Source organism: Eptesicus fuscus, chromosome 11 (genome assembly GCF_027574615.1).
Source record: "Eptesicus fuscus isolate TK198812 chromosome 11, DD_ASM_mEF_20220401, whole genome shotgun sequence".
In the NCBI taxonomy this organism is placed as follows: domain Eukaryota; kingdom Metazoa; phylum Chordata; class Mammalia; order Chiroptera; family Vespertilionidae; genus Eptesicus; species Eptesicus fuscus.
The window spans coordinates 50244446-50268843 of record NC_072483.1 but is presented as its reverse complement, the minus strand read 5'-3'; the positions used below and the strand labels follow the sequence as shown (position 1 = coordinate 50268843).

Sequence of the window (24398 nt, the reverse complement as noted above, 5' to 3'; positions counted from 1 at the left end):
TGGGTTTCTGGGCTGGGCCAGTGGAATTATTATTATTATTTTTTTTAAATATATAAACCTTTATTATGTTTCATTTTATTGATTTTTTACAGAGAGGAAGAGAGAGGGATAGAGAGTCAGAAACATCGATGAGAGAGAAACATCGATCAGCTGCCTCTTGCACACCCCCCACCGGGGACGTGCCCGCAACCAAGGCACATGCCCTTGACCGGAATCGAACCTGGGACCCCAGAGTCCGCAGGCCAACGCTCTATCCACTGAGCCAAACCGGTTTCGGCAATGGAATTATTTTTGATGTTATTTACTGAGATATTAAATATAGAAGAAGCAGCAAGACTTGGGAGAGAGTTGATAAGTTCAGTTTGGACAGTTTTTTTGAATTTGTATACCTAGGACATCCATATAGGAGATGTCTATAAGGAAGTAGGATTGATAGGGCAGGTGTGACAGGAATATGGGGGCAAGGGAACTGAAGGTTTGGGTGTGAGCATGATTAAACTGACAGGTAGAATTGAACTTAACACAGGGTAGTGAAAATAGGAGAGGACTGAAAGGTGGAAGGCTCATTGATATGATTTCCTGATGAGCTTCAAGAAAAGATATGTGTATAAAGGGGGTATGTGGTTAGAGATGGATATTTGACTTAAATTTTCAAGATCTGGAGCAATTTAGGATGATGGTAATATCCTGATAATGGCCTGAAACCATTAATAAATGTAACCAAATCTTTGGTTTTATTGTCTTTTGTATAATATTTATCTGACTTGTTTTCCTAACTCTCAGGGGGAAATGAATTTGTTTAGGATTATACATACTTCATTGTATTTCAGTCAGGCTAAAGGTATTGTTAAGAAAGGAAAAAATATTGCTAAAACAGGAACAAAATAGATCCAGAGACAGAGAAGCATGGAACAGACTAGTGAATCTCAGAGGGAAGGTATGGGTGGAGAGAGATTAACCAAAGAAGTTATGCATACTAGAGGCACAGTGCGCAAATTTGTGCATGGGTGGGGTCCCTTAGCCTGGCTGGTGATCAGGGCCGCGGAAGGTTGGCTGGCGGCGGGGAGGGAACATGGGAGGTTCCCTGGCTGGAGGGAGGGACCGCGGGAGGTTGGCCGGCTGGAGGGGGGGGAGGAGCCATAGGAGGTTGGCCGGCCAAGGGGAGGGGTGAGGGGGAGGGGCCATGGGAGGTTGACCAGCGGCTCCGATTGGGGTCATCGGGGCGGCTGACCAGAGGGAGGGACCCCGAGAAGTTGGCTGGCCATGGGAAGTTGGCTGTGGGAACGCACTGACCACCAGGGGCAGCTCCTGTATTGAGCGTTTGCCCCCTGGTGGCCAGTGTGCATCATAGTGACCGGTCGACCAGTTGTTTGGTCGTTCAGTCACTTAGGCTTTTATATATATAGATATGCATAGCCCATGGACACAGATATATAATAGTATGGTGAAGGCCTGAGTGGGAATGGGTACAGGGTAGAGAGGGTCAATGGGGGACAAAAGGGGACATCTGTAATACTTTCAACAATAAAGATACATTTAAAAAAAAGAAAATAAGAATCTGTGATTGCAATATAAATAAATATCACCAATATGGGAAAAAAGAGTCTGTGGTTGGTCTGTGGCAAATTGGGAAAAGACAAGTTGTAAAAACAACCAAAGCACATTCCCAGAAATATCAACTAAGCAAGACAAGTACTCCCCTGGTACAATTCCTGAGTGTTCAGACAGAGTATACAGTTGTCCAATATCCATTCTCTCCTTTCCAGGTAACAGAATTCCTAACTGAACATATGGCCATCACAATATTAATGTCTTCAATTTTTATTTTTTGAATAATTTTAGATAGGTTATACATTGGAAAAGATAAAACATTTACATGGTTACAAAAGAAAATTGATACAATATTGGAGTACCCATTGTGAAATCTTTTTCCTTCCCACATTTTGATTCCTCTGTTTTGCTCTCATAAGTGATAGTACTTACTTGTTGAAAATATTTTTATCAGTCTTTTCCTTAGATATCTATCTTATATACTTTTATTCTTAGAAAGTTTTTATCCTCCACATAATCAGGTAAATATTCACAACTGTTTAAATTTATTTTTCTTTATTTTTTTATTGAGATATAAATAGTGAAGTGCATAAAACTCACAAATCTGAAGCATACAGCTGGATGCATTTGTACGCATGTGTACATTTCTGTAATCACCATGTAGATCAAGATAGAGAACATTTCTGTCACACTTCTCAATCAGACCCCACTCAGGGTAATCACTATTCTGGTTTATATTATCATTGATTAGTTTTGCTTATTGTTGAACTTCATACAAACGTAATCATACGTTCTGTATTCTTTTGTGCACTCTTCATTTCAACATAATGATGATGAGAATCATCCCTATTGTGTATACTGGTATTGATAATTTGTATTTTGTGAAATTAGAAATTTGGATTTTATTCATTTTATGGCTGATATGCAGGATTATGCTGCTTAGTTAACAGAGTTGATGTTCTAGCAACTATATATCAACACTCTGAATGGATTTGAGTGAGAAGAAGTTTGGGGCAAAGAGAACAGCCAGGAGGTTCTTGTAGCATTTTGTGGAGGAAATAACGAGAGCTGGATTTTGTAAAAATGTTTGTGGCAGTCGAAGGGAAAAACAAATTTGAGAGTCATTGTAAAGAAGGGATAGGCTTTTCTTATCCTATCTAATAAAAGAGTAATATGCAAATTGACCATACCTCTGCTACACACACCAGCCAATCAGGAGCGAGTATGCAAATTAACCCAACCAAGATGGCTGCAGCCACAGAGCAAGCAGGAGGTTTGGGTTTCCCCGGCAATGGAGGAAGCCAAGCTTCCTGCACACCCTGGCCGGCCCAGGCCTCCACTCAAGGCTACAAAGTTTCAATTATAGAAGATAAATAAATCCCAACAAAAATGGCTGCGGCCACAGAGAGAGCAGGAAGTTTGGGTTTCCCCGGCGATGGAGGAAGCAAAGCTTCCCGCAGCCCTGGTCTCTGCCCAAGGCTGCAAAGTTTCAATTATAGAAGATAAATAAATCCCAGATACCAGGGCCTCCACTTGGGTCGCCGGGAGGCGTGGCCGGCCTGCAAACCACCACAGGCCCCTCGCCCAGGCCACACCATGCCCCAAGGTACCTTCCGCCCTGATCTGGGACACCCTTCAGGGCAAACCAGCTGGCCCCCACCTGTGCACCAGGCCTCTATCCTATCTAATAAAAGAGTAATATGCAAATTGACCATCACTCCAACACACAAGATGGCTGCCCCCATGTGGTCAAAGATCCTGCTCCCATGTGGACACAAGATGGCCACCACAAGATGGCCACCACAAGATGGCCAGCAGGGAAGGGCAGTTGGGAGGGACCAGGCCTGCAAGGGAAGGCAGTTGGGGGCGATCAGGCCTGCAGGGGAGGGCAGTTAGGGGCAATCAGGTTGGCAGGGGAGCAGTTAGGCATCAATCAGGCTGGCAGGGGAATAGTTAGGGGGTGATCAGGCTGGCAGGCAGAAGCGGTTAGGGGCAATTAGGAAGGCAGGCAGGTGAGCAGTTGGGAGCCAGTGGTCCTGAATTGTGAGAGGGATGTCCGACTGCCCGTTTAGGCCTGATCCCACCAGGATCGGGTCTAAACGGGCAGTCCGACATCCCTCGAGGGGTCCCAGATTGGAGAGGGTGCAGGCTGGGCTGAGGGACACACCCCCTGTGCACGAATTTTGTGCACCCGGCCTCTAGTATCTCTTATAAACATGATAGGCTTTTCTCACATCTCTTATAAACATCTCTTATTCTCCTCAAATAAGACTGCCAAAGATTTAATACAGAATAGGGAAATAACAACCGTATTATAGAAAGCAAATTCTTTTTAAATTTATACGTGCAGTAACTTCTGGTAATAGATCTTTTATTCAGAAAAATGATTAAATTTTTTCCTCTGGAGTTTAATGGGCCAATGTGACTTGTTTTTACTGATTTTTTAGAAGCAATATAATTTCCTATTGTTAGATTTTTAAAGCTTTGAATATGATGGGGTTATTGATTTCACTGAATACTTTTAAAGCTGGCATTAGAAGTTTTGAGGTGGTATTTTAACAGGAAGTGAAGGCATTTGTGTGCTATCTGAAGGACAGAACCTTTGTCAGTTTTGCTGTACCTATTGTCACGCTATCTATATATATGAAAGCCTATGCGACTGAACGACCCGTCAGCCGGTCACTATGACACCCACTGATCACCAGGGGGCATATGCTCAATGTAGGAGCTGCCCCCTGGTGGTCAGTGCTCTCCCACAGCGGGAGCGCCGCCCAGCTGACTGACGAGCACCAGGCACAGGGCTCACGGCTGGCCGCTGCAGCCCAGAGACCACAGTGGAGCAGCAGTGAGCTTACCGAGCGGCAGTGGCGGCAGGCGCAGCTGGGCCGAGATGAGCAGGAGCGGCAGGCAGGAGCAGCAGACTGCATTGGACTGCCGGTTTCTGCCCAGTCCCCTCAGGCTATGCCAAGGGACCTCACTGGTGCACCCGGCCTCTAGTTTATAGATAAAACTTGTTCAACTTTCTCAACAGGTACTTAGAGATATGACCATGTAGGCTGTAAATAAGAGTCTGCTTTCTGAGCTATGGGTCAGTTTTTTTTTACCAATTTAGAACTGTATAGGAGGTTCAGGTTTACAGAACTGTTCATTATAAAGTATACTAGAGGCCTGTTGCACGAAGAGATTTGTGCAATAGGCCTTCCTTCCCTTGGCTGCCGGCACCAGTTTTCCTCCGGTACCCGGCACCCAGGCCTTCGCTCTGGCCGCAGCCTTCAGTCTTCGCTCTGGGCAGAGCCCCGCTCCTGTAGCTCCCTCCGCCTCCCGCCCTCCCACTCATAGCAGGCGTCCAGCCCTGCCTGGCCACTCTGTGCCTGCAGGCATGCTGCCCAGAGGCCTGGAGCGGCTGGGGGACGGGGCCGCCGTCATCTTTGTCAGGGTAATTTGCATACTCACTCCTGATTGGCTGGTGGGTGTATCAAAGTGACAGTTAGTTTGCATGTTTCTCTTTTACTAGTGTAGACTAGAGGCCCAGTGCACAAAATTCATGCACGGGTAGGGTCCCTAGGCCTGGCCAGCAATCAGGGCTGATCTGTGGGGCTACCAGCAGGGTGATCAGGGGGCCCCCGCTGGCACCTGCCTTGGCTGGCCTGGGGCCTGTGGGCTGGGGGCAGCTCCTGCGTTGAGTGTCTTCCCCCTGGTGGTCAGTTCACATCATAGTGATCGGTCATTCCACCTGTCATTCCGCCGTTCGGTCGATTTGCATATTAGGCTTTAATTATATAGGATAATTATAATTATGTATAGTTGTAGAAAACAGAATTTTAAATAAAATTTGATTATTTTCAGCTAAGTTGGTGTGTGTATACACATGTGTGTTAATGTAGGTGGGATGGTGGTGGTAATGGTGGGAGTATGGGATATATGGCCCTGTTTTTTCCTGAGTTGTATTCTAGTTAGCTTTTTAAAGTTAAATTTTCTGCCTATGGATTTATTTTAAACATTTGTGTGAACTTCAGTTGCATTTATTATTTTGCTGTGTTGACTTCTAAAAGGAATTTGAACTCTCTTACAATAAATTACATTAAAATAACAGGAAAATGATAAAGGTGCATAATGAAGAGAGATTAAAAGGAGTGGAGTGAATGGATGGTCAGGAGCCTAAGTACACAGTAACACATAACCCATACCAAATAAAATTTTTAAAATTGAGAATAAACCTTTCTACTGAGCATCGTGGCAGCCAAGGCAAAGAGAATAAAATATGGGTTGTCTCATTTCATATATATTTGATATCTATCAGATGAGATAACCCTTTTTTAGCTCTGAATTGAAATTTATTGCATTTTCGTAGGAGAGGCCTGAGGCACAGCCCAGTGTATAGTGTTTTCTGTTAGCTTGCATAAAAGGCAGTAATTTGGAAGCAATCTTTTACTCCTCTTATAATACTTAATAAAAACAGAGGGCATAGGGTTAGTGTAGGTATTTCTCTCTTTCTGCGTCCAGCGCGGCTAGAGAGCAGGTCCAGTTCCTGAGTAGGGGCAGCTGGGGATTGAGAAATAAAAGAAAGAGACAAGACACAAAATAGAAAGAAAAAGTTGGGAGCCAGGTCGGACCACTGCTCTCTTCTGCTGGAGAGACAATGACCCAGAGCCAATCTAGCGAGTTTATTTTATATCCCAAATACCAGGAAGTTTCACCAAAAGGTCAAGACAAAAGGAGATTATTTGCATTCTTGAGTAGGCCTGGGCATTCCTGGATTTACATATCAAAGTCCCACTACACCTGGGCAAAGGTAAGAGTCAGTGCTGTTAACACATCTGCCTTTTTGGTAAGATGTGTATCCAAGATGCAGCTTTGCCTGGCAAGAAATATTCAAAGTGATGAAGAGCAAGAACCTACAACCAAGACTACTCTACCCAGCAAAGTTATCATTCAGAATTGAAGGGCAGATAAAGAGCTTCACAGATAAGAAAAAGCTAAAGGAATTCATTACCACCAAACCAGTATTATATGAAATGCTGAAAGGTATTCTTTAAAAAGAGGAAAAAGAAGAAAAAAGTAAAGATAAAAAATTATGAACAACAAATACATATCTATCAACAAGTGATCCTAAAAATCAAGTGAATTAAAAATCTGAGGAACAGAATAAACTGGTGAACATAATAGAATCAGAGGCATAGAATGGGAGTGGATTGATAATTCTCAGGGGGAAAGGGGTGTCTGTGTGGGGGGTACAGGAAGAGACTGGACAAAAATTATACACATATGGATAAGGAGCACGGCTGGGAGGTAAGGGCAGGGGGGTGGGGTGGGAACCGGGTGGTGGGGAGGTATGGGGGGAAAAAAGGAGAAACAATTTTAATAATCTGAACAATAAAGATTTATTTAAAAAAATAAAATAAAGTTCTTTCTCTTTCCAGTCTTCCCACTACACTGCTTTTGTATATTTTTAAATCGGAATATGTAGCATGTTTAAGATTCGTGTGTGTGTGTGTGTGTGTGAGAGAGAGAGAGAGAGAGGCGGGAGCAGGAGGAAGGGGGGGGGGGAGGAATTAAAATTCTTGGTGTACATTGTTTTTCAGAGAATACCTGCTGTGTACAATAGTGGCCTATGAGGCGTATCAGGAGAAATTTCTGAAGAGACAGGTGCTGTATAATGATTTTAAAGAATTAGGTTATAGTTTTTGTTCTTTTGTTGCCATCAAATATTTATTGAGCACTTATTATGTGCTAGGTGTGCTAATTGCTTTATGTGAGGAATTTTACTTAATTTTCAGAAGATGTCAGAAGTGGTTTGAGAGAGGTTAGGAAATTTGTCCAAGATTATACAACTGGTAAATGGTATAGTCAGGAGTAGTATCATTCAGGTAAATCTAACTCCAAAACCTACATTGTTAGCTTTTGTACCAGTGCTGACCAACAGAAATTTAATGTGAGCCATAAATGTGAGCTATATGTGTAATTTAAATATTTCTGATAGCCAGAGATATTTTTTAAAAAGTGAAAAGAAGGGGTGAAATGAATTTTAAAAAAGTGAAAAAAGGGAGGGGTGAAATGAATTTTAATAACATACTTAATATAGCAAAAATACTATGGCAACATTTAGTCAATATAAAAATTATTGATATATTTTGGTAACATGTCTTTGAAATCTCATATGTAATTTACACTTAGAGTAGATCTCCATTTGGACGAGCCACATTTCAAGTACTTAACAGCCACACATGGCTAGTAGCTATAGTATCAGACAGCTCAGCTCTACATTATACTCATAGAAAGAAATTTGAAGAAACGTCAAATCATGGATAGATTTTTGGAGAATAGAATTATGGTGGAGAGAGAGACAGGTGACTTTTCATTTTATTTTAGACTCTTGGCTCTTTTTTTAAGTGAATATATGTTCTGATTTTTAAAACAAAATTTCCATTCTAAATACTAATATAAAATGTTTACAAATGATTCAAATAAAATTTCCAAGAGTTTTGTATTAAAACAATGAGGAGATGGTATTTGCTTAGAATCTTATGATTCAAGAGTTGTCAGGGATCTATTTCTATCTCTATAAGATGTTTGATTTTTAAGCTGGATAAATCATAATGTTCTGCTGGGATGATTTAGTGAAGGAGTTTACGCTCACATAAGTAAATTAGTGGGTTTTGTTGTTAAAGAAGTTACTTCCTTGATTGCTCTCACAGCTTGTTTGTATGGTCTGTTCCTGCCACAAAGTGATCCTTGGATTTCTCAGATGGCTGAGTGAGCGTGTTCCTGTTGAGGGGAGGATGGGAGGCTGCAGGGAGGCAGGACTGCCCTTATACCTCTTTATCCTAATAACTAATATTTTTGTGTGCAATTATCTCTTCCCCATTCTGTGTCTTTTTGATGAGGGGATATTATCCAGTTTTCTCTTTTTTCACTCTGGGAGCCTGACTGAGGGAACCTTATTTTGGCCACCTAACCTAAGCTGGACTTTAAAAGATGAAAAGATTGAGGGACTGTCATTGAGAATTCAGTATTTCAAATGCATTTGATTATTTTCATCTAGATCCTCTCCCCCCACCCCCACCCCCACCCCCAATAGTAAGAATGTTGATAGGGAAAGAAGCACTGTCTTCTAAATATATTCTTAGCAATTTTATTGTCTTTACTAGAGGCCCGGCGCACGAAATTTGTGTGCAAGTACGTTCCCTAGGCCTGGCCTGTGATCAGGGCCATCTTCCCCAGCTGCCCGCAGCCAGCCCCACCCCCCCGCCGTCACCCACCCCTGGTTCTCCATTCGCTATTGGGTGATCGGAGCCTGATGGCCAGGGAAAGGGACTAAGAGGTGGTCAGTGCACCTCATAGTGACTGGTCAAGTGGTCATTCTAGTCGTTCTGCCGTTAGGGTCAATTTGCATATTGCCCTTTTATTATATAGGATACTAATTGTTTTAATATGCACAATGCAAAGTCACCTAAACAAAATTCCTTTGCTGATTTGTCAAAGCAAAGGGAAACGATTGCTAGTCATTCCAGCACTTCGTTGTTTGAATATAATCAGTAGCCATCTACTTGATATCAAAAACTGTTCCCTTATAATAGGTCGAATTACATGCAATTCGGGTACAAAAACTTGTGCTTTAGAAAAAATGAGTATCATTCCATAGTGCGTATAAAATTATAACTTAATTATGTGTTTGCACCCCTTCCCTTCATACCTTATGAGTACACAGTTTTGTTTTGTTTTTATCAGATTTCACTCTACCTTTTAATTATAAATGGCCAGATGTTGTTACTTAAAAAATATTCATTATATATAAAAATTTCTTAATGATATAAGCTTATTATGAACAAATTGGAAATAATTCAGGTGTTCAAGTAAAATTTCATATTTGTCCCTTGTTCCCAGTCTCCAGAAGTAATTGCGTTTCTTTTTTAAAAAACCAGAAAGGATATATGCTTTTTTTCTTCTACTGATTATATGGAAGAGGTTAGTTGCTATTTGAATTTACTCTTCAATGTTTATTTTCCTTAGAAAAAGGAGTCTACTTTATTAAGTAGAGCATTTCAGTTTTTGGGATAACTGCTAATGGTACTGTTCGATTTTGATGTCATTTCTTTTTGTTTTGGAAGGTCTATCCAGTTTTATAATTCTTAGAAAATACTTGTCTTCTCCTGAGCCCCCCAATATGATTTTAAGTTATTCATTGATTTTACTTATATCTCAGCCTTCACCCTTCTTAAACTGGGCAGACAAGTTCTTACCCATATAGAGCTAAGATAATCTATGTAGATGATTTCTGTGCAGATGGTTAGAATTTTTGGCCAGGAAAAATAAAAGTCCTTCTTCCTTCTCCTTTGTTATTAATGACAGATGCATTTTCATTCTGTTTTATATTACTGTCCCTCTGTATCTGTTTGAATTTAAATATATAAATTGCTTAGCCTTAGAGCTTTAATGTAAGATTCTTTGTTTTTTTGAAAACAAAGTGAGCTCCTTTAGTTTTTTGTTGCCTATATTTGCTAAAAAGAGATGAAGGTAGCACTGATGGAAGAAATAGGTTTTAAGTTGCCTTTCTAGTTTATATGGAATTGGAGCCCTCCAGGCACTACAACTTTATTGAACTGCTAAATGAGAAGGTAAAAATGCCTTCATTTAATTGCCACCCCCTCTTAGGTTAAGTTGGGTGTTTATATGTTTTGTAAATCACCTTTAATTACCACAAACATAAATTACTGTTTTCAAGAGCCCACCCCCCCTCCCTCTGATAAGCACAGTCATTTAAAAGTTTAAAATGAGTCACATATTTTTGCATAGACACAAATTGCCAATATAAAGCTGTCTTTGATTGTATCCTAAAATAATGGAGTTTTTTTCGTTGGGTCTTGTAATTTTCTTTTTCAGCAGTATTTATTAATTTAATCTAGTATTGGATTGCAGTAAACAATCTGACCAAAAAGCATATGTTTTCTTTGGTACAAATTCAATGGACTAAGTAATTATGCAGTGGTTCTCATCTACGTATACAATGCATTCTAATAACCAACTCTGTTTACTGTGGAAAATATTGTAGCAGTAGGAAACTCTTCCTTCTACTTTGCATTGTAATATTGTATGAAGCTATTTAATCTACTAGCTATTTCCAGTTAAATTGCTTGAATATATCCTCATATTCATAGTGGTCTTATATCTACTTTAGGTACATGAGGCATTCTCATTTTTTTTAAAATATATTTTATTGATTTTTTACAGAGAGGAAGAGAGAGGATAGAGGGTTAGAAACATTGATGATAGAGAAACATCGATCAGCTGCCTCTTGCACACCCCCTACTGGGGATGTGCCTGCAACCAAGGTACATGGCCCTTGACCAGAATCGAACCTGGGACCTTTCAGTCCGCAGGCCGACGTTCTATCCACTGAGCCAAACCGGTTTTGGCCCAAAGGCATTCTCATTTTTTCTTGAATGTCTTTTCTGACATGTTTTAGAGATCTTGTGTCCTGTCCTCTTTGCTCAAAATAGCAACTATATGGATTCTTTTTAAAACTCTTCTCTCACTAATGAGTTGAAATTACTCAGGGATGTGAGGGCAACTTCTAAGGTCCTGGAGAGTCTCTTGATCTATAAGCATCGAATTTTTGAACTGTATTTTTCTTAGTTGTCAAAACACTGTCATTATGTTAAGTTAAAAATGTAAGTATTGAGACTGATTTGGTTTTGAAAAACCAATGCATTCATTGTTACATTTAACTTGCATGAATGAAATCAGATGAGCACTTGCGTTTTATTACATGAGCCTTCAATTTCCTCAAACTTGTCCTTTTGCAAATTTTACACTGACACCCTTAAACCGTCCATTGTATCTTGGACACAGTTTTCGTACTTCAGTGACTTATAATTTTGAGCCTGTGGTTTGGTAGTGTAACTTGCCAGCTCAGGCATTTGAAGAAAAAGTGGGGCTTCTTCTAAGGACTACAGGCTGTGTAGCAGCACTGGTCCTTTAGAACCTTAAGTTTCCACTCCTCTGCATTGGTGGAGTCAAGGTGTCCATTCAGAACTCCCAGACTGGCTCTGAGTATGGAATTTGCTTGTCTAATCTGTGATATCCTCTTCCTGGTCCACCTTCTCCACTCCAAATCTGTCTTGCTCCCTCTGTGGGAGGGAAGAAGGAGCCCTGCCTGGCTGGCCTGGACTTGACTGACTCACTCAGCTCTTACCATAGTATCTAAACAAACCCATTGTGCCACCAGACCTTTAGATATTTTGCATTTTACATAGGCAAGGAGGTGGCTCTGGGGAAGATGGTTTTGTTTCTCTTCCCTTGAACCTCTGAGATGAAAGGGACAACAGTATCCACCTTCTCTTAAGGCCAGTTGGTCTTTTTCTCTCTCATGCCAGGTTGTCAGATGGATAGAAGAACTGAAACTATGGGTTTTACATTAATTTATAGCTTTCTGGGAATATTGGAATATGTTTTTAGTTATTTTGTTATGATAGATGATTCTCCAGTGAATGACTTTATTATATATCCTTTTGCCTTTATTGTATTATTTCTTAAAGTATTTATTAAAAAAGAAATTGAGTCAAAGGATACTTATTTTACCGTATATTTAACTTTTGCTAGACATTGCCATGTTGATTTTCAAAAGGAATTCTTGAATTTGATTTTAGTAGAATTACCATATCCTGTTTAAGCAACTATAAATGTAAATTGTACAGTATATATTGGGAACAACTTAAAGTGTGTATAAATCAGTCAAATAAGACTACCTCATAACTATTTACCCTATGGGGAGTAAGGGAAGAGCTGGGTGACTTGCATAGGGAAACAGCTGGAGATGCCCAAAGAGTGAGACTTATATCTAAAGCCTGTATAGCTAGGCAGTTGTTGGGAGAGAATAGAGAAGTCTGAATGCCCTGGAATTCATTAGGATGATGGTTTGTACGTGGTCTGCTGTACTTGGCAGGATTTTGCAGTTGATCTCCGAGTTAAGTTTGATGTAAATTATGACCAGGCTATAATTTTAATCCTTCTCTGTGATAATTTCTTTCTGCTTTTTTGTCAGCCTCTCTTTGCTAACTTTGTGATTAATGGATGAGAATTTAAAAGTTTGCTTCACTTGATTTGAGAGGCTTAGGAGACTGGCCTATTTTACTTATAAATAGAAGGTTTGTAGTGAGTATATGCATCAAAGGATTATTATATTATAAACACCACTATTATTTCCACTAAATGACTTAGATAACATTTTACTAGGGAATCTAAAAAAGGAAACAGATGCCGAAACCGGTTTGGCTCAATGGATAGAGCGTCGGTCTGCGGACTGAAAGGTCCCAGGTTCGATTCCGGTCAAGGGCATGTACATTGGCTGCAGGCACATCCCTGGTAGGGGGTGTGCAGGAGGCAGCTGGTCGATGATTCTCTCTCATCGATGTTTCTAGCTCTCTATTCCTCTCCCTTCCTCTCTGTAAAAAATCAATAAAATATATTTTAAAAAAAAAATAAATAAAAAAATAAAAAAGGAAACAGAGTTAATGTTATTTCATATAGTATACTTACACCTGGTGTCTGTGAAAGTATATACACTTTTATGTATTATATTTCCATATTTGTTTTGATAACTTTCCCATACCAGCTAAAGGCAGAATAATAGCCAACCTTTACTGGACTGGTGGTGCTATCCACTGACAGTTGGTGAAAGGAACTGTTCTGCCAATATTTTTCCTTTTCTTTCCCTTTACATAATATTAATAACAAGTACTATTACCAGAAGTTTTATTTATTGAGGATTAATATATTACAGGCAGTATACTAAAGAATCTGTTACCTCATTTAATCTTTCACAATATTTACATGAAATATATATTACTAATCCTGTTTTTCATACTAGAAAAACAATTGGAGAGGCTAAGTATCTCGCTCAAGTTAGTAAATGACAGAACTTGGAGTTGAATCTGGGTACTTTGAGCTATAGTCCTTCCTTTTAAAACCACTATCCAATATGTTGGGTGTATTTTTAGTTAATTGGTTATAAAATTCATAGTCCTATGTTTTATTTTGTTTTTAATTCTCACCTGAGGATATATTTTATTGATTTTATAGAGAGGAAGGGAGAGACAGACAGACAGACAGAGAAGAAGAGAAACATCAATGTGAGAGGGAAACATTGATTGGTTGCCTTCTGTTCGTGCCCTGACCAGGGATCAACCCACAACCTGGGTATGTGACCTGACTGGGAATTGGACCCACAACCTTTTCGTGTACGGGATGATGCTCCAACTAATTGAGGCACCCCGCCCAGGGCCATGGTCTCATGTTTTACCAGGTGTACCAGTTAATAATGCGGATTTTGTAATCAAAGAAAATGTGATAATTTCAAGAGAAACATCAAAAGTGCTTTATTCAAAGTAATGTCCATCGCTAGCTATACATTTCCCCCATCTTTCAGGTAATTTGTGGATACCATCCCAATAGAACTTTTCTTGTTTTGAGGCAAACCATTCAGAGACCCAATTTCCCACTTCTTTGTACATTTTGAAGTGCTGCTCAGAAAGTGCATGTGCCAGCGATCGGAACAAGTGGTAATCTGAAGGAGCAAGGTCTGGTGTATACGGCGGGTGCGTTAATACTTCACAGGCAAGATCTTTTACGTGTCTTTAACTGGTTTTGAAGTGTGTGATAGTGCGTTATCATGAAGCAAAATTACTTTGCCATGTCTTCTGGCACATTCTGGTCATTTCATGATAAAAGTATGTATCAGATTGATTATTTGTTGTCAGTAGCGATCAGTATTAATGGTTTCACCTGGTTTTAGAAGCTCATAATACACCACACCTTCCTGATCCCACCAAACGCAGAGCATTGTCTTCTTTCCGAAGCGATTTGGCCTTGCAGTTGATGTTGATGGTTGACCTGGATCAACCCATGATTCTGTGTGTTTGGGATTCTCAGAATAAATCCACTTTTCATCGCCAGTCAAAAAAGACTTCTTTTCGTGCCATTGAAGTAACATTTTACTGATGACTTCTGGGTTTTCCATTTGTCTTTTGTTCAATTGATGTGGCACCCATTTTCCTTCCTTTGAAATCCCATTGCTTATAAACGATCGGAAATGGTTTGCTGAGCAACGTTTAATCTTTCTGCAAGTTGTTTTTGAGTTTGACACACATCTTCATCCAATAATGATTGTAATTGTTGGTCTTCAAACTTTCTTGGTTGACCTGGACGTTCTTTGTCTTTCACATCGAAATCATCACCTTTAAAGCGTTTAAACCAGCGTTCACAAGTATCTTGAGATGGAGCATGTTCACCATAAGCTTTCTGAAGTATTCAGCAGCACTTTTCTTCAAAATAAAGTAATGATTTATAACTTCCGCAAATGCTCTTTTTTGGCACGAAATTCGACATTTTTAAGCATAAAAATATCTATGATGTTAACACCTCCAGAAAATTTGACATATGAAGTTTTGAAGTTTGTTGTCAATACAACAAAATAGCATACATATCATATCGCATATATATCAACAGATGTGTAACTCCATCCATTGAAAAAAATCTGGATTATTAACCGGTACACCTACTAAGTATTTAGTTGCCTTTACCTTAGAACCTAGTTACTTCATAGTCTCTTTTTGACCTAAAGTACTCATGGTAATTAGTTTGATGTTTATTAGCACTTCTAGGGATACAGCTCAGAGGGAAAGAGAGATCACATTTAGTTAGAGAAGTTATTTTTTTGGTTGTTAAAAATAGATGTTGTGTAGGTTTCTTTGAAAGGAACTTATGTATTGTAAAGGAACTATAACTTACTTTAGAAAATGGGTGCTTTCTCTTAATTAGCATCACTATGTCAGGTTTTTATCTAGAATTTTTAAAATTTTATTTAAAGATTACAGGAGTTTATTTTTACCAAACAAGGATTCCATTGAAATACTTTGCTGACTTAGGCTTTTTGCCCTCTCTTGGTTATGTGGGTTGGATACAAAAAAAATGGGATTCTATTGATGTTTTCCTAGAATAAAGTTGGCATGATGAGTTGGTTCATTAATATCCTCCACAGGTAATTAGTAATACTTTTTTAATCATGATAAATTCATAGATTTATACACTTTTTATGTTTCAGTTCATTGCAGTTATCCTCCTTACTGATGTTCAAGTTGTTTCATCTTTGACTGAGGAAGCCTCTTAAGTTGGCTCCTGAACTACACTAGTTAGTGATATTTGCTAGCTTTGTGCTATCTGGTATGATGTGAAGGATATTCCTGGGTTAGCATTTCTGTATCCTGCTCTAGATCTGGAAGTAGCCAAATGTTCAAAGAACTCTGATCCCTTTTTCTAACTGCTGTAGCCTTTCTTACTCATCTCTCTTTATACCCCCCTAGAGAAATATTTTTTTTTAAAGAATGCAACTTATCTTTATGTAGGCTAATATAAATTGATATTTACCATATTAGAAATTAAAACTAAGATTATAAAATATTATTTTTAATGTATTTAAAATAGCATGATAAACCCATTACATATATGTTAATATATAATTTTTTTTGGAAAATAGTTATATTTTTTAAAACAAAGATATTTAATAAGAATTATAGGATTGTTTTATATTTTGTAAATCTCTTTAATGACTGGTATAATAAAAGGTAGCTGGATTATCATAGTTGCTTGTTCATTTAATATTTTGCAATTGTCTGTTTTAGTTGTGGTTATATGAAGAAAATCTGGCTTCACACAGATACATGGTTGGAAAAAGGAAGAATATTTTAGTAACCTTTTCAAAAATTGTGAATATTGTTTGATTCTACATAAAAACTTGACAAATAGAAGTTTCTTAAAAGTTAATGGAATGTAGAATCTGCAACTACTAGTAGTATAGCAATGGACATTTTGAACTGTTACCGTTAAATCTATTGGTCTCTTTTGAACTTTGAATGTTTCTTCTTACCCCTGTATGAATTTAATCATTTGGAAAATACTGATTCTCACAGAGTGATGCAGATTTTCTAAGTCTTGACACATTTCAATATGCAATATTATAAAGTCACATCTTTTATCACCACAGATCTTATAAGAAAAATCTTTAAATATTGTGAAGCTATCAAGTTCCTGATGGCAGATACAAGTTTTCCAAAATTCAAGTTTTCAATAAGCTTGAATTTTATCATTCTAATAGAGGCCTGGTGCACAAAATTCGTGCACGGGGGTGGGGGGTGTCTCTCAGCCCAACCTGCACCCTCTCCAATCTGGGACCCCTTGGGGGATGTCTGACTGACTGTTTAGGCCCGATCACCTCCAAATGCCCTCCCTTGCATATTCCCTCTTTATTTGATAGGGTTTTTTCTTTAACATATTGGACAGCCCTAACTGGTTTGGCTAGGTGGATGGAGCATCGGCCTGCAGATTTAAGGGTCCTAGGTTCGATTCTGGTCAAGGGCATGTACCTTGGTTGGGGGGCACATACCCAGTCGGGAGTTTGCAGGAGGCAGTTGATCGATGTTTCTTTCTCATAGATGTTTCTAGCTCTCTATCTGTTTCCCTTCCTCTCTGTAAAAAATCAATAAAATATATATTATAAAAAAAGAAACATTTAAGATTCCTCCATATCTGCCTGGCTGGTGTGACTCAATGGTTGAGACCCCAGGCTGCCACCGCTGGAGGGGTTCGGGGTCTGCCTTCCCTGGCCTGAAGATCGCGCATTGGGGGTGCACTGTGCTTCCAGCCCCAAGCCCCACGGCCCGCTTCGCCCCCGATCACGCGCGGCTCGGGGGGTGGGGTGCTGCCGGCCTGACACCCCGGCCAAAAGCTCCGCAGCCCGCTTCGCCCCCGATCCCGTGTGGCTCAGGGGGCGGGTCGTTGCCGGCCTGACACCCTGGCCAAAAGCTCTGCGGCCCCCGATCGCGCACGGCTCGGAGGCGGGTCGCTGCTGGCCTGACACCCCGGCCCCAAGCCCTGCGGCCCGCTTCGCCCCTGATCGTGCCACTTGGGGGCGACCAGCCGGACACCTGGACTGCCACCACTGGGCAGGAATTGCTGTGTGTGGGGCGGGCGCCTCCCAGCTAGACACCCTGGACTGCCACTGCTGGGAAGACTTGGGGACTCCGCTGGGGCTCGGGGCTAAGAGGACTGGGCGCTGCCATCTTGTGGCCATGGGCACTGCCATTTTGTCTCGGAGTGATGGTTAATTTGCATATTACCCTTTTATTAGATAGGATATAATAAAAGCCTAATATGCAAATCGACTGAACGGCTAAAAGACGGGTAGAACGACCAGTCGCTATGATGCGCACTGACCAGGAGCAGACGCTCAAAGCAGGAGCTGCCTCCAGCCCACAGGCCCCAGGCTAGCCAAGGTGGGTGCCAGCGGGGACCCCCCGATTGCCCTGCCGGTTGCCCCAACTGGCACCGTGGGGGGCGGGCGGCTGTTAAGCAGGGGTCGGGGCCAGCTGGCAAGTGGGCCGACGCCATCCCCCAATCGCCTCCTGAAGAGAGAGGCGACCAGCAGCGGGGGATGGGGCTGGTGAGCGGGCGGCGCCAGGCCAGCCAAGGCAGGTGCCAGAGGGGACCCCCAATCGCCCCACCAGTCGCTCCACAGATCGGCCCTGATTGCTGGCCAGGCCTAGGAACCCTACCCATGCATGAATTTCATGCATTGGGCCTCTAGTTTACAATAAAATGTCTGCCAGATAATGAAGATTAAATAACTGTGGTTGTGAATGTTGGTCATTCTTTCAAGTAGAAATGGAGTTCCACAAAAAGAGTGGCTAGTTCACCTTGCAATTCAAATGCTTTTCTTTAGAACCATCATAAAGTGTTACTTCTGTCTCCTTGCCCAGCATATAAAAAGATCTGTACCCTAAGGTTGAGAATTAATATTTTTTACTGTCTCATTAAGAACATTCTTTTTAAAAAATATATATTTTTATTGATTTTTTTTTTTTTGAGAGAAAGAAAGGGAGAAGGGTTAGAGAGATAGAAATATGGATGAGAAAGAAATAGCATCTATTGACTGCCTCCTGCATGCCCCCTACTTGTCTGGGAACCAAACTGGTGACCTCTTGGTTCATGGATTGTCACTCAACCACTGAGCCACACTGGCCAGGCATAGACATTCTTAAGTGAAACTTGATTGTTGTTGTTGTTTTGTGTGTGAAGAATTCAATGATGACTAGTATAGTTTGTTGTCACTACTTTGATTCATGCTAAGATCCCAACAGTTTTCCCCACCATTGATTTGTATCATGACTGCAAGTGTCAACACAATGCAAAAGGCCGATAACATCATAAAATTATCTATATTATAAAAGCCTAAGCTACCATTACAGCAGAATGACCAGTTGCTGTGATGCGCACTGACCACCAGGGGGCAGATGCTCAATGCAGGAGCTGCCCCCTGGTAGTCAGTGCATTCCCACAGGGGGAGCGCTACTCAGCCATAAGCCGGGCTCATGGATGGCTAGCGCAGCAGTGGTGGCGGGAGCCTCTCCTGCCTCCGCAGCAGTGCTAAGGAGCAGCTAGCCGAGCGGTAAGGAGCGAGCAGGCGGGCAGTAAGGAGCGAGGGATCCCGGATCGTGAGAGGGATGTCCGCTGAGGAGTCATGGACTGCAAGAGGGTGCAAGCCAGGCTGAGGGACACCCCCCCCCCCCCATGCACAAATTTTGTGCACTGGGCCTCTAGTTATAAAATAATGTTTTGACCTTGCAGACCCATCAGGGGTCCATGGACCATACTCTCAGAACTTATGCTCAAAATTCTTTGAAAATGCTAACCAGTTTTTGTTAGTCTTTATTAATCTACCTCCTTTATTGTTTTCATTAATACAATCTGAATATCTTTAAGTTCTACTATACCAGGTAAATGAAAATAATTTGTTATTTAACTTTACCATTTTTGTTTTATAAGCACTGCATACAGAATTTCACTGCAAATGTTCAGAGCCTTCAGCTACATGGTCATTTGGAAAGACTGAATAATAGGTATTGCATGTTTTGAGTACCTTGCTTACAAATAAACATTTGGCTAGAGTGTGTAAATAAATTGGATGTTACATACAGGGGTGGGTGGGCAAGAGTAGGTTTATAGTTCATATGGAAAATAATACAATAATTAATAAGTAATAGTACAGTAAACTCTGTGTATTCACGTATGTGTAGCTGGAAACCTACTTTAGCCCACCCCTATATATACCTCAGAATTAGACAGTTGTAATGTGAGTTTTAGAGATAATTTAATATTTCATAGATATAATTCAGTATTCCTTAGCTGTAGCAATATGACTATAAGGGAAGTTATAGAGTATACTTGCTGACTCATTTTTCCTTATTATTTAGTGGCTTAAGTGTACCCTTCATCCTCAGTTGCTGTTTGAGCTAGAATAGTTAAAATTATTTTAGACAAATAAGGGTTCCTGTGTATAGGAATAGTTGGGAGTGAGGGGTGGGAAGAATCCTTTAACCATTATGTATTCCTAATCCAAGTTTTTTCTCTGTGATTAGTGCATTGGAGTAGGGTGTGGGGGAGTGATGGTCTATGTCTCAAACTGTTGAAGTTTTATTTCAATTCTGACTTTGCATTATTCTCTTTTAAAAACAACATAAAAAAATACATTGTAGTGCTTTATTAAAAATTTAGATTGAGCCCTGGCCTTGTGTATTGGTTTGCAGGTTAGATCCCTGGCCAAGGTCAGGGCACGTGTAGGAGCCAACCCATTGATGTGTCTCTCTCACATTGATATGTCTGTCTGTCTATCTGTCTCTTTTTCTATTTACCCCTCCCTCCCTCCCTCTCTTCCACTCTCTAAAAATCAATGGAAAAAATATCCTCGGGTGAGGATTAAAAAAAATTAAAGTTTAGATTGAGGTGGTAGTTGTAGTGGGGAGTGATAGTCATTTTGACCATCTGTTTCATTTATTTGCATCAATGAGAAAACACCTCTAACACTGCTGACTGATAAGGCCTAAAGAACTTGGGTGTTTCTTTGTTTGCTTTTATGGGGATATTTTTTTCTCCAGCACTGAATAACAATATCCAGATGTCAATTAATAATGATAGATATTTTTATAAATTTTTGGAAATATTTTAACCTAAATTATGAAACTATAAAATACATTGGTAATATCAATACATTGTCTCTTATAAACATTTTTAGCCCAGTATTAATCCTAGTTTGTCTGGTATAGCTTCTCCTTTTTTTTTAATGTAAAGAATAGTATATTTTCCTGTATAAGATGTGCTTTAGCTATTCAAAGATCAAAGCAGATATTCTGACAAGACATTATAAAATGTTGATTATGAACATTTTAAGAGCTTCTCTTCAGTATTTTCTTTTTATAAACCACCTGTTGTCTCATGTGCATAGTGTATACATTTGAACAAAGTGCTCATCACTTGTCAGCCGTCAGTGGCAGCATAGAAATTACTTGTGGTACTTGCTTTGCAAGAAGTCCTTTTGTATTTGTGACATCAGCTTTGTTTTATACAATTAAAGTATTACACGCTAGAATAATCTAAATTGCAACCACTAAATGGAAACGTAGTTCTTCTTGCCTTGAACTGAATTTGTTTACTGATTATATGCAGCTATTGACTACTATTTAACATGACAGTTCCATAAAAATTTATTTTCATAGCAAATAAGGAGGTGGTTATATTATTAAGAGTTTTTCTCAATTTTAAAATTTGCCTTTAATAAATATTACATTAAGAGATAAAATGTAAAAAACCCTGTGTGTGTGTAAAATCCTTCAATTATACGATTTGATTTTCAAATGAAGTTTAATGCTCTTAATATGATACATTCATGATCACTTTAATAGTATTGTTCTAATTTTTAAATTCCCAGTTAAAAGGATTTTGCATTCATTTTTATTCATTTTCTTTTGTTAAAAATAAAAAATATAACTGATTAAGACTTAAGATTGATACTAGAATAAATATTTAGACTGTTAGATAACTTCTTTTATGCTTACGGTAACATTAACTCTGCATGGCAATGTGGGTTAGAGAATTTTATCAATGTATTTTAAGGAATCTGAGTATTTTCCCTGTGGTGTCTTGTTAATAATCCTGTTGTAATTTATTTAAATAAGTTAATAACACTAATGTATTGGCATTATTTCAATTAAGTCTTTTCTTGAGATAAATTTTTTAAAATATATATATTTTATTGATTTTTTACAGAGAGGAAGGGAGAGGTTTAGAAACATCGATGAGAGAGAAACATCGATCAACTGCCTCCGCAAGCAAGGTACATGCCCTTGACCGGAATCGAACCTGGGACCCTTCAGTCCACAGGCCGATGCTCTATCCACTGAGCCAAACCAGTTAGGGAGAGATAAATTTTTTAGTGAACCTATTTCAGAACTAATAGAATAAAATCACTCATTTAAAGCAAATTTATCTTGTGCTTTGTAAAAAGCTTTAGGAATGTCACTATTTGGTATTTATCTTAATAATAAGTGAAAGGTAAAGTATAATATAAGTACATTTTCTAAGATAGTCAGTTGTATATCTCTGCAATATAATTGGCTTGCTACACTTTGATAGTTGTTTTAAACACAAAATCTACATGAGTCCTGTGAGTCAAAAGCAGAAAACTGACAAATAAGACTTTTTTTTTGTTCTTTTCAGATACAATCTAAATCTAAATGGGAACTTTATATTTGCAGGAGCAAAATTTGCAGTTTCTTTTTCACTGCTTGGTTGTTCTGATGTAAGTGATATAATATAGTGGACATTAGTATATAAGTAAATGACTAGATGAGTCATAAGATGGAACATCTGCCTCAGAAAGCCTGTCAGACAGCATAAGTTATGTTGTTTAAGTCTCTAATCAGTGCATCTGTCCCTGATACTTGAGTTGGTGCAAGGACAGTTTTCTATTTTGGATTAGTTACTATATGAAGACCGCATACTGAAAAAAACTTCTTTTCATGAATGCAACTAAAAATTTTATGCCTGTGATATCTGAATTAAAAAAATTAGTTTTTAAAAATATATATGTTTTATTGATTTTTTACATAGAGGAAGAGAAAGGGATAGAGAGTTAGAAACATCGATGAGAGAGAAACATCGATCAGCTACTTCCTGCACACCTCCTACTGGGGATGTGCCCGCAACCAAGGTACAGGCCCTTGACCCAAATCGAACCTGGGACTTTTCAGTCCGCAGGCCGACGCTCTATCCACTGAGCCAAACCAGTTAGGGCAAAAATTAGGTGTTTTTTTTAGCATAGCAATAATTAAGGGATAGCAATCCTATATAATCCTATATAATAAAGAGGTAATATGCAAATTAACCCTCATGCTGTCACAAGATGGCTGTGCCCACAGTGAAGGCGGGGTTCCTGTAACGAGTCATCAGCAGGGACCTGAGGCTGCACCCCCCCACCCAGCAGAGCTTGACTGGGGACCTCAGTCCGCGCCGCCCATCCGGCGGGGCTTGAAGGGGGACCTCAGGCCTTGCCCCCCGCCCGGCAGGGCTTGACAGGGGACCTCAAGGCGTGCCCCCTGCCCCAGCCTGGGCTGGGGGACCTCAGGCCGCGACCCCGTCCGACAGGGCTTGATGGGGGACTTCAGGCCGCGCCCCCTGCCCCAGTACCAGGCCAGGGGACCTGAGACTGTGCCCGATGCCATGCCAGGGGACCTGAGGCTGCGCCCCCCACCTGGCGGGACTTGACGGGGGTGGGGCCAGCCAAGTCTGGACTTCACCCAATGTGGGTGGGGCCAGCCAGGACTTTCGCGCGATTTCGAGGTGCACGCGGGTGGGCAGGAACTTGACTCTGGGTCCCATGGCGCACCCCAGACTCTGACAGGAGGAAGATTTTCATATACATTTTACTAATTTTATTTCATCTCTGACACTTCTATTATAGAGAAAGGGCAAATAGCAATACTAAAATATTTCCTCTAATGAATTCCCTTTTAATGTGCACGAATTTCATGTACCAGGCCACTGGTAAATGTATAAACTTTTACTTTTACATGTCTTAAAATGGTTATTTATGATAGGAGTTTACATTACAGACTCATAAATGCTTACCGGAGGAAATTTTCTTGCAAATACTGATGTTATAACAGGAGAGAAATTTAAATAGAGCCTAAAGCACAGCAGGATTCAGATAGGATATTTAACTAAAACAGAAGCCTATATTTTGGGTTCCTTCTGAAATGGAACATTGCTATAGTTTTAAAATTGTCACCAGAGGCAGGGGAGGAAAAAGGAAGGAAGGTCTATGTGCATGTTTATACATTTACACAAGGTTAAAACTCCTAAAAGCACATTATAGAACACTAGATGATGATGACATACAAAGATTTGTGGTACACGTATGTATATTTTATTCTTTATAATCAACAAGCCACAGAAGAGAAATTCTAGGGTGTGATCCAAAGTAGAAGAAATCTTCCCTTTTCCTAGAGAAAATGTGTGCATAGCCAATGAACCAATCTTTTTAACAAGAAAAATAAAAATGTAATTAGGGTGGGGTTTGGATAAAAATTGAGCACATGTTAACTTTTACTCATTGGGATTTTTAAATCTTGGAAATATATAACAGTCATCGGGAAATATTTTTATTCCAAAAGAGGGTGGAAAAAAGTATTCAGGTCTTTTACTTTCTGTCTTGGATGTAGAGAGCTGAAAGGAGTGTTACTCCCACCCTTACCTTGAAAAAGAACCTGACTAACTTCAAAATATAAAGACAAATAGTGCCTACAGAGAGAGAAGACATGAACACTCACTCACCTGAGGTAGACACAGCTGGACACCAGTAAGAAGAGTTCAGCTAGAATTGTGGTCAAATTATTGAAGGCCAGGTACAGGCTAGCAAGAACATGCAAAATCTGTGAGGACACCAGAAATTGGAGAAGCCTGGA

General features: G+C 39.9%; 1 protein-coding gene across 6 annotated transcripts in view; it reads left to right on the top strand.

The window, feature by feature from the left end:
- The window catches only part of OLA1 (Obg like ATPase 1), a 153413-nt gene that overhangs the window by 34134 nt on the left and 94881 nt on the right, over window positions 1-24398 (top strand). The window contains exon 4 of one of the 6 annotated variants that reach the window (XM_054723051.1): window positions 21703-21769. The exons of 4 other annotated variants lie outside the window; for them this stretch is intronic. In XM_054723051.1, the coding sequence (XP_054579026.1) occupies window positions 21703-21769 (67 nt within the window). Of the gene's footprint in view, window positions 1-19425; window positions 19500-21702; window positions 21770-24398 lie in introns of all 6 variants that reach the window. One more of the 6 variants, XM_054723052.1, reaches the window with a different exon arrangement.